This window comes from Lolium rigidum, chromosome 2 (genome assembly GCF_022539505.1).
Source record: "Lolium rigidum isolate FL_2022 chromosome 2, APGP_CSIRO_Lrig_0.1, whole genome shotgun sequence".
NCBI classification, from domain to species: domain Eukaryota; kingdom Viridiplantae; phylum Streptophyta; class Magnoliopsida; order Poales; family Poaceae; genus Lolium; species Lolium rigidum.
In genome coordinates, this window is record NC_061509.1 from 216,601,317 (window position 1) to 216,612,348 (window position 11,032).

Here is an 11,032-nt window from a genome sequence, read left to right on the forward strand (position 1 = left end):
GAATGAGCATATATTCTAGCCCATTCTGCAGAGCTCTTTGTTTCTTCTATTTTTAGAAACTCATGAATCGGCAAATATTCTAGCTCGTTCTGCAGAGCTCTTTGTTTCTTCTATTTTGGAAACTCTGCTCCAGACTGCATCTGGAAGACTCTATGTAATGATTTCTTATAATCAATAAAGTGCCATATATTCTCTCAGAAAAAACTCATAACATCAAATATTCCCCAGAACAAATGAAAGAAGCAGATACCAGGCACCTCCAGGCAACCACACGTACCAACAACACATGACATAAGGTATTGACATGAGTATGAGCCTTGATGTAACAGCTGATTTTCTATTAAGCAACCGTTCTGCAAAGTGACGGTTCGACAGCAAAGGTTCCAGCAAGAGGTCAAATACTTGGACCTTACATGGCATATACGGAAACAAAATGCACTGACACTTGTTCTCAGCATGAACCGAAGGTAATATATCCCTGAGCCATGGTTTTCGATCATGATGTTAACATAAATGTCTGTTTTACTATTAGTAGTCGAGTGAATGGCGTAGCATCTTCAGTTGAGCTGCTGGAGATCACTTCCTCAAGCCCTCGATGATGTATGAACCGTACAGGTCCCTGCAGTATGACATTTGAAATGGTTCAGGGAAAGAATTGGTTCTCGCAACAGTAAATCAAAAACAGCAGCAACAAAATGATTTGCAGAAGTATGAAGCAGTAAAACTCACATTGAGTACTTGATTGCATTGATGGCATCTTCTGCTGGGAGGAAATCATTCACTGCAACCTCTTTGTTTTCATTCTTCTTGTCTACCAACACAGCACATGTTCAATTGTCAGAATCCAGTTACTGCAGTTCATGGTCTGGCACACACAATTTTGTAATGGAAAGTGATACATCATAGTTTAGGAACATACAATCCTCAAAGAAGCGACGAATCTCCTGAAGGCGATGCTTGGGAAGTTCACTGATGTCTCTGAAGTGACGGTATTCAGGGTCATCAGCACAGACAGCTATGATCTTATCATCTTTCTCACCCTAGTGACACCAAATGATTAGCTAGATGTAAGAACTCAGCAGTCAGTTACAACCCACTTTTGTTATGGCAGTCTAATTCTTCCCTTTTTAGTCCGTTTGTGCAATCTCATGCATCAAAGGATCTTAATTGTTGGTAGAATAGAAGCAAATGAAGCATGAATTCGTCTGTTACTACCATGAAACAAAGCAACTTAAAAGTAATCAAGGCATGGAGAAAATTTAACCTGGTCAATCATAGGCATAAGCCCAATAGCACGTGCACGCAGGAAGCAGCCAGGAACAACTTGCTCCTATCCAAGAGAAAGAGAAGTGATGTTAGATCAGAGCAATACAATGTGCAAACATTCAAACTCTGCATCCACCACATACCTGCATCAGGACAAGGACGTCCATGGGGTCATTATCCTCGCACAGTGTGCGTGGAATGAAACCATAGTTGTGTGGGTAAACAACTGAGGAGTAAAGAACACGATCAACCTGAAACACAATTGAAAGTTGAAGCTCTCTTTTGTCAAAGCGGAAAACAAGTAGTTGTAGCATACAAGTCCTCCACATTCCTGTATGTTACTACTTACTAAGCAACCTACAGTGAGTGGAAGATTATTAAGGCATGCCCTTTACAAAATTACTAGTAATATTTTTTTAACAAAACTCCTCTATTTATACCTAGCAGTGTTAATTGATAGTGTTTAAATCTCTCTGTGTACATTCTGAGTCCAACAATTAGATTTCAGTGACACCCTTTGGATTTGACGGATAGTATAAACATGCACATAAAGCCCAAATGATTCAGTGCTAGCTGACCTTGATAAGACCAGTTCCTTTGTCTAACTCATACTTAACCTTGCTGCCTCTAGGAATCTCAATAACCTGCCAATTGAAAAAACAAGTCTGTTAACTTCAGTGTTTCACTGTACAGAACTTAATAACAGCAGCAGATAAAGACAAGCAAAATTTTCCAGAAAAGAAAATCTTGCCTTATCTAGTTAAAACAATCTTTCAATAGCATTTGGTTGGCACATTAGAATGTTAATAGGACAACTTGAGACATGCCTGAACTAGTATATCGTGTGAAAACCAAAACTGGTAGAAGGAATTTCAAACTCTACATTGTCCCAGAAAGTTTCAGTGGACCTGACCCTATCTTCTTTTATGGAATTAATACACGCATGGAAGCTTCAAAAGGAAGATTTTGAGACTTTGTAACCAGGAAGATGAATTTCAGTCCATATGCACAGTATGAGACTTAATACAACATGAAGGTAAAGCTCCAATCTGGTATCGATCAATTTGATTTGAACATAAAATATAATTTAGAACTTAACTACTGTATTAGAAAATAAACTTACACAGTTGAAAACCTCAGGAGCTCCTGGACCTGCATTTAAAAGAAAATATAATTACCGCTAAGATAAATTTAAACCAAAGCATTTTGTGAATGTTAAAATTTATAGAACATAACAGACCAATAAAGCATATAAAATCATATGTTAGCAGAACATAAAAATGTGATACTATCGTAGAACTGAGAGTGCACAATACCTATCTCCAGGTCATGCCATGGGTGGGCAGCAACGTGCTTCTGGGACATGGAAGAAAGGATACGCTCATTGAGAGCAGCAGGGGGCATCCTTGTTACCTGTCGGGTCTTTCCCTCAGCTTCTTCAGCCATAGCTATATGATTAAATAATCATCAGTGAGTTAATAGATTATCTGTACCAAGGACACTGACAAGCAAAACATGAACACTTGAACAAAGACATGTTAAGAAAAGGCTCCAACTGTAGGGCAAAAAAACATGACAGAAGTAAAAAAAAAACTCATGCAACAAACAAAGTACTCCATCCGGTTCATATGAATTGACTCAACTTTGTCTAGATACAAATGTATCTAATCAACAAACGCGTCTAGACACATCCGTATTTAGACAAAGTTGAGTCAATTAATTTGGATCGGAGGGAGAACTGAACATCAACACTATGAAAGCTGACAACGTTATCCTCCACATATTAATCTGAATACTGCTCTACTGCATGTTGGATGGTGCAAGCTATGAAATGAGCAGATAAATTTCAACCTGATGTTTGACCATCAAGAAGTAATCTCTAATGCGTGAACAATGCAAAATGAAAATGGAATAAATAAATTGATGAAAAAAAGTAGTGCAGATGCTTCTGCTTGCAACTGAATACTTTTATTGCTGCTAAATCGTAAACAATGTGACAGGCCTTCAGTACTTTGCTCCTCAGTAAACATACATGCTTTGTTCATACCAATACTATTTAGTGTATTACAGGGTGGGTCCGAGATCTTCGTCGGGGTGGCCGGCCCGTGTGGGGCGTCGCCGGCTGGGAGGAAGGAAGCCAGGGCGGCGGCCCTGGGTCCCCGTCTGCTGCGGCGGCGGGTGGTGCGGCTGGGCGCTGCGGGCCGCGGCGGCGTGGCCGTGGCGCGGCAGCAGGTGGCGGCGGGCGGGCCGACCCGGGCCCGATCTGGGCCTTGGTTGGTTGTCCGGCGAGCGGGGAGCCAGGAGGTGGTGCGGCGGGCGGTGGGCGCGGCGGCAGTTGCTGTTGCCGGCGGGGGCGGCCCTGGAGGCGCGCTGCTGCTCGGGTGGTCCGGGCGGGCGCTGTGTGGCGCGGTGGTGCTGGGGAGGGCGCGGTCTGGGCGTCGTGACGCTGCTGCGGCAGTTCGTCGCGGGCGAGGTGCTGCTGGCTGCTGCGGCAGGGTTCTGGTGGGGTGCCGGGGCGGCTGCCCCGGGCAGCGACGGAGTATTGGTGGGCGAGGTGGTCGACGGCAATGGTTTGCGGGCTGGCATATGGCTGTCCTGCCGGTGTAGGAGGCCTCGACAGGAGGGGGCTTGCTCCGGGTGAAAGCTCTGCCCGACTAGATCGGTGCCGGCGATGGCGACGCCTCGAGGCGCCGTTCACCTTCTTGAAGGCATCGTTGTGGAGCTCCTACCTCTCCTAGCTTCAAGGCTTCGTGCTCTCCGGGTGAAAACCCAAGCTCTTGCCTCGGCCGGAGCGGGCGACGGCGGCGATCTCGTCGCTTCCCTTCTTGGAGGCCTCGTCTTTGGAGCGCATGACCTTCACTCGGCGAGGGTGGCTTGTTTGTCGGGCTGTGTTGCCTTGCCGTCTGCGTTGGAGGATGCCGAGGCGGCGGCCTCGGGTAGGTGGCTGTGAGTCGGGGCGGCGGCCCCGGAAGGCGGTGCGGCAACATCTCTATGGTGCGGGGATGTGGCTTGCCACAGCTTGGGTGGCGACCCTGGCCGTGTGGGCGGCAGGGCAGTCGGCTCGGTCTGATGCGTCCTGGTGGGGACGGTCGGACGTTATGTCGGGGCGGCGGCCCCGGATGAGTTGGTGTGATGCCCGTGGTCTGCGGCCGTTTGCCCTGTGCAGCTTGGGTTGCGGGTGGACGAATCGTGCGGCGTTGCAGCTCGAGAGCGAGCGGTGGTACGTCGGGGCGGCGGCCCCGGAAGGTGGTGGCCTTGGTGGACGTGCAGGGCGCGACGGACCAGCGGTATGTCGGAGCGGCGGCTCCGAATGTTCGTCATCTTGACGGTGTTGAGGACATCGACTTTGTGTCGCGAGGGCGACAAGGTCGTTTTGGCGCAACTGAGAGGTTTGTCTTCTTCAGCTATGCTGGAGTGTCCCGTATCTGCTCCTCCCATAGTAGAGTGTCCCGTATCTGCTCCTCCCATAGTAGGCACGGCGTCTTCGCTCCGGTTTGGTTGGATGGCAAGCTAGTCTTGGCGAGTGTGTCGTCGTCCGCTTGTATCAGCTCTGTGTTCGAGTGGGTTTGCTCTTGTGGAGTGGCGAGTGTGGCCTTGGCCCCGTGGTGTCTTTGTATGGTTTTCGCATGGTTTTCTCCTAAAAACTATGCACTTTCTTCTTAATTAATGGATGAGGCAAAGCTTTTGCCTCCGTTTCAAAAAAAAATTATCATGTTAAAGGAAAGAGGCAGGAGCTCTGGCATTCAATCAAACAGATAGTGCATCCTTTCATATCTACATACACATATGCAACACAGAAAACATGCCCCTGCATTCTCATGGTTTAGCATGAGTTGCCTAATCCTGAGCATTAGCTCTTTCCACAGTGTCAACAGTGATAACATAAACTTACATAAGCATGAAACACAACAGTACATTCAAATTTTCCCATCTGAAAAACCCTGGTATCGGTAACTATCACTAAACTCAGCATTAGTAATATCCAAGAATACAGGAATTTCTACGTTTCCTGAACATGGGTAACGTTGGGCTCCATTGCCGGTTTACCATCATATACTAGAAAACAAACTGCCCACTTCCAATACAACTAAATAATCATCAGTGAGTTAATAGATTATCTGTATCAAGGACACTGACAAGCAAAACATAAACACTTGAACAAAGACATGTTAAGAAAAGGCTCCAACCGTAGGGCGAAAAAACATGACAGAAGTAAAAAAAAAATGATGCAACAAACAAAGTACTAAACATCAACACTATGAAAGCTGACAATGTTATCCTCCACATATTAATCTGAATACTGCTCTACTGCATGTTTGATGGTGCAAGCTATGAAATGGGCAGATAAATTTCAACCTGATGTTTGACCGTCAAGAACTAATCTCTAATGCATGAACAATGCAAAATGAAAATGGAATAAATAAATTGATGAGAACAGTAGTGCAGATGCTTCTGCTTGCCACTGAATACTTTCATTGCTGCCAAATTGTAAACAATGTGACAGGCCTTCAGTACTTTGCTCTTCAGTAAACATACATGATTTGTTCATACCAATACTATTTAGTGTATTGCAGTAAATAAACCAGTGCACCTATTGATTATATACATCATTATCATGTCAAAGGAAAGAGGCAGGAGCTCTGGCATTCAATCAAACAGATAGCGCATCCTTTCATATCTACACACACATATGCAACGCAGAAAACATGCCCCTGTATTCTCATGGTTTAGCATGAGTTGCCTAATCCTGAACATTAGCTCTTTCCAGTGTCAACAATGACAATATAAACCTAACACAACAGTAGATTCAAAACTTCCTATGCGAAGAACCCTGGTATTGGTAACTATCACTAAACTCGGCATTAGTTATATCCAAGAATACGGGAAGTTTTACGTTTCCTGAACATGGGGCACGTTGGGCTCGGTTGCCTGTTTACCATCATATACTAGAAAACAAACTGTCCACTTATCCAATACAAACCATCCACCCGTCAAAAAAAAAAAATACAAACTATCCATGGCCTGAAGGACCAACTGAATGCCTACGTTTGCACCCTTTTTTCAGGTAAAACAATTCGCATATGAATTGAAATGGTCGCAAAGAGTGACAGATCTAACTCATCTAAGCAACTTCGCTGGCATTCAACACGCTGAAAAGGCAGAGAAAGTCCACTATTCAGGAGTAACTGCAAAGCCACATAAAAAGGCTACTAGTATAAAGTGCACCACCTCCCTTGTAAGTAACTTGAGAAGAACCCTAGCAAGATATGAGCAAACAATACTAGCAGCTATAGCAAGTAGCACTAATTTAACCGATAGAGTAAGAACCTACTCGGGCTAAGGCCCTTGGACTAAGAATCTAGTCAAAGCGAGCATAACCTCAGGCCATATATAAAATAAAATGGGGAGATGACGTCACGCCCTAAACAACTCGACATGAGCCGACGGAGACGAAGAACCTTCCCTCGCCTGAACAAGTATCGCAATCACAGTAATCGTGCTCTCTTCCAGAAATAGCAAACGAATCATCCGCAGGTACTAGAGGTGGAGCAGAGAGCAAATGCGGGTACCGAATAATAATAACTTTGAACCGATAGGGGAAACAATCATCTCCAGGAACAGATTCGGGGGAGTGGTGGAAACGACGGGTGCTGCTACACGTCTGGCAAACTAATCGCGTGAAATAGTTGCCCAAAAAGGAGGAGAAGAACCCATGCCTCTGCAACTGCCGAAGAAAAATCGAACTAAATCGGGAGACCCGGGCCAAAAATCGCCAAACGAAAAAGGCAACGCCTAGTTCGAGGCTGGATTCGTTCAGTAGGAGTGCTTGAATCGCGGGCGGAAGAACATTCGAGAAGACCGAAATGTTCAGGCCGGTAAAGGGGGGAAATCCCCGGTGGAGCAAAAATAAGAAGAAAAAAATGGGGTAACACAAGCCAGAAAGTAAGGACGAACTATGCCGGAATCATCTGACCGCAAAACGCACCACCATCAGCATCGGAGGAAGCACGGCGCAAAAGGATCTCGCCAAAACTACCAAACCGGAGGAACTCGTAACCGAAAAAAAAGCAGCGGAGGAAGGAACCGCAGGCGACAAAGAGCCCGGAAATGCGCTCACTCGTACAGCCCCCACCCCTGACCATCAGAACCGAGCGCGAGCAGCGAACCGCACGCCACAGCCACCGATCCGACCGACCACCCCGACGAGAGGATCAGACGAGGGAGAAGGAGGAGAGAGAGATCCCTCACCGGAGGAGTTGATCTCGCGCGGCGGAGGCGAGGGAGCAGCGGCAGCGCAGCGCAGGACCCGAGACCGTACTGCGATGATATTCACTCTTCCTTTCTGGCGTGGCGCTGGCGGAGCGAGGCCAGGATATATGGGCAAAAAGCGTCGCGGGCGGGCGGGGCCAGTTGCTCGGGGTTCGCAGGCCGTCGGATGGGAAGGTGGACGGCCGGGATGGGGGCACGCGGGGGATAACGCTTTAGTGGAAGCAGGCAGGCGTGGGGTGGAAGCAGCGGTGGCACCGGATTCCCACCACCCACGAGAGAGCCACGAGACGAGACGAGAGAGCATATACTCGGATTCTCGGAATCTGGACCCCGGTCGACGTAGACCAAGTCCACCGTGGGCCGTGGAAGGGACACGAGCATCGGCACGGTGTCGCGGATTCTAAATTTCTAAGCCACTGTTTGGTTGCACAGAATTCAACTCTGAATTCAATTGGCAATGAAAAACAAAATGAACGATTTCAATGGAATACCATTTTTTTCGCTGAAACGTAAAAGCATTGCGTTTCGATGCATTGATAGAAAAGAAGGTTATATGTACAAGTCCCCGAGAGGACAACCACCCCACCTTACAACTCGACCCAAGAAAAGAAGGCTAATCTAGGGGAGTAGCTGGCGGACACCCCGGGCTCCCGCGTCCGACCATTGCTGTGCCTCGGCCCTAATGTCGTTGAACAGGGACGCCACCGGAGGTTGCGCGTTGTCGAAGACCGCAGCATTCCGGTGTTTCCAAATCCACCACGATGTAAGCATGATTATCGACGAAGTACCTTTGCGCAGCTGGCGAGGGGCGGTCCGCACCACCAGCGACCACCACTCCGCGAAGTCACCCTCAACCGTGGGAGGACCTGAAGTGGATCGGATGCACGAGAGGACCTCATACCAGATCGTCCTGGAGAAAGAGCACCTAGTGAGTAAGTGCGTCATGGTCTCCACCGACTGGTCGCAGAGCAGGCATCTAGGCGCATGCGGCAAGCCACGCCGTGCCAGCCTCTCGCCCGTCCAACACCTATCAAGGCAGGCCAGCCAGATAAAGAACTTCACCCTTGGCGGCGCTCAGGATTTCCAATTCAGTCTCCAAGATCCTAAGATGATGGCCCCCTGGAAGAGGGTGTCATAACAAGAACGGGATGTGTATTGGCGGTCCCTTGTCCAGCGCCAAACCATCCTATCCTGGTCCGTTGACAGCCGCATGTCCCTGAGTCTACACCATAGCTGCACGTACTGCCAGAGTGCGAGAGCGCTCGGTGCGCCAGCAATGTCAGGGACCCAAGCGCGTTCTATCAGCGCTTCGCGTACCGTACGCGCCTTCCTGCGTCGTTCAGGTACCAGCGCGTAGACCTCAGGCGCCATCTCTTTGACGGACCTGCCATCCAACCATTTGTCCTCCCAGAAGAGGGCAGACTCCCCATTGCCGACCTCCATCGAGGTGGAGGCTGCAAAGACATCCAACTCCACCTTCGAGAACTGCATATCGAGCCCGCGCCAAGGTCGCATGGGGTCTGTACGCATCCTCCAAATCCAGCGCACCCTCAAACTGACCGCGGTGCAAATCGGGGATTCCCAGGTCCCCGAGCCGCAGCGGGCGGCACAACCTGGACCAGTTGACATGGCAGCTGCCACCATTGGCGTTTGTCCAGCCAGCCCAGAGAAACCCGCGCAGGATCTTGTTAACCTGCTTCAGCGTCTTCTTATCAAGACCAAGAACCATCAGCTGGTGCAGCGGGATTGCAGCGAGTACCGCGCGGATCAGCGCCAAACGCCCCTGCCCTAGGCATCAAGGATGCCCGCCAGGTGGGGAGTTTGTCAGCTAGGCGGTCCACCAGGGGCTGGAAAGACGCAGCCGATAGCCTCCTAATGGAAAGCGGAATGCCAAGGTACTTCACCGGTAACTGCGCCAGCTGGCATTCCATGAGCTCAGCGGCGGCAGTGGCCTCCTCATCCGAACAAGCGATGGGGGACACCGTGCATTCGGCAAAGTTGGTGCGTAATCCTGATGCATGCCCAAAGAGCTCCAGAATGTCGCGGACAGCGCGCAACTCCGTCTCATCTGGGTGGCAGAAGATCACCACGTCGTCCGCATATAGCGACACCGACGTCACCAAGTCTTGTCGAGCCAAGCGTCTCAGAATACCCAACTCAATGGCCTTAGCCAGCAACCTGTTGAGCGAGTTCATCATCAAGACGAACAACGATGGCGACAAGGGGTCACCCTGTCTCAAGCCCCTCCGATGCCAGATGGGGGGTCTGGCTCGCCGTTGAGCAACACCCTGGCACTCGCTGTGGATAGCAGGATAGACACAAGCTCGCGGAACCTTGGACCAAACCCGATCTTGCGGAGGACCTCCATGAGGAACCCCCAAGATACGGAGTCAAACGCTCGAGCTATGTCTAGCTTGAGCATCACCCGCGGATCCTTCCTCCGGTGTAGGAATCTAGCAGTCTGCTGGACCAACATAAAGTTGTCATGGATGCACCGCTTGCGAATGAACGCGCATTGGTTACGATCCACCAGCGACTCCATCCTGGGGGGCAGCCGGGATGCCAATGTCTTAGCCACCAGCTTGGCAAAGATGTGAATAAGACTGATCGGCCGATAATCACCCAGCGCCGCCGCATCCGGGCGCTTAGGTAGCAGGATCATCAACGCCTGATTCAGGCCTTGAAATCCGCGCCCACACATCGTGAACAACTTGTCGAAGGCTGCCATGAAATCACCCTTGACCACCCCCCAGCACTTTTGCAGGAACTCGGCCGTGAAGCCGTCGGGCCCTGGCGCTTTGCCCGGCGGCAAGTGATACGTCTCCGACGTATCGATAATTTCTTATGTTCCATGCCACATTATTGATGTTATCTACATGTTTTATGCACACTTTATGTCATATTCGTGCATTTTCTGGAACTAACCTATTAACAAGATGCCGAAGTGCCGATTGCTGTTTTCTCGCTGTTTTTGGTTTCGTAAATCCTAGTAACGAAATATTCTCGAATTGGACGAAATTAACGCCTGTGGTCCTATTTTGCCACGAAGCTTCCAGAAGTCCGAAGAGGAGACGAAGAGGGGCCACGAGGGGCCCACACCCTAGGGCGGCGCGGCCCCCCCCTTGGCCGCGCGGCCCTGTGGTGTGGGGCCCCCGTGCCGCCTCTTGACCTGCCCTTCCGCCTACAAATAGCCTCCGTCGCGAAACCCCCAGTACCGAGAGCCACGATACGGAAAACCTTCCAGAGACGCTGATACGTCCAATTTGCATCACTATTTTATATCATAATTTGCTGTTATTCATTGATATATTTCATATTGGGACACATTACTTATGTTATTTCATCTATTTTGCATGTTTCATCGTTATTGGAGGATCGAACACCGGAGCCGGGATTCTCGCTGGAAAAAGCACCGTCGTAACGCAATATTTCGGAAGATCAACTCCGGAAGGAAATTATACCAAAAATCCTATTTTTCAAGATGACGAAGGAAGCG

At 49.2% G+C, this 11,032-nt stretch overlaps 1 protein-coding gene across 1 annotated transcript; it reads right to left on the minus strand.

The window, feature by feature from the left end:
- Positions 1-317: 317 nt before the first annotated feature.
- LOC124692950 (soluble inorganic pyrophosphatase) lies at positions 318-7,609 on the minus strand. Its single transcript, XM_047226389.1, has 9 exons — positions 7,516-7,609; positions 2,583-2,714; positions 2,390-2,418; positions 1,845-1,910; positions 1,410-1,517; positions 1,265-1,330; positions 920-1,040; positions 730-811; positions 318-619 (listed from the first exon to the last, which is right to left on the minus strand). The coding sequence occupies exons 2-9, from the start codon at positions 2,710-2,712 to the stop codon at positions 577-579; spliced, it is 645 nt and encodes a 214-aa protein (XP_047082345.1). The 5' UTR covers positions 2,713-2,714; positions 7,516-7,609; the 3' UTR covers positions 318-576.
- Positions 7,610-11,032: the final 3,423 nt, after the last annotated feature.

Bases quoted from the DNA above. Each gene is read 5' to 3' on its own strand.
- LOC124692950 (XM_047226389.1), bottom strand. From the start codon at position 2,712: ATGGCTGAAGAAGCTGAGGGAAAGACCCGACAGGTAACAAGGATGCCC. The intron at 1,518-1,844 runs GTCAGCTAGCAC...ATTGTGTTTCAG, and splicing joins AAGGAACTGGTCTTATCAAG to GTTGATCGTGTTCTTTACTC. The intron at 812-919 runs GTATGTTCCTAA...CTGTGTTGGTAG, and splicing joins TCGTCGCTTCTTTGAGGATT to ACAAGAAGAATGAAAACAAA.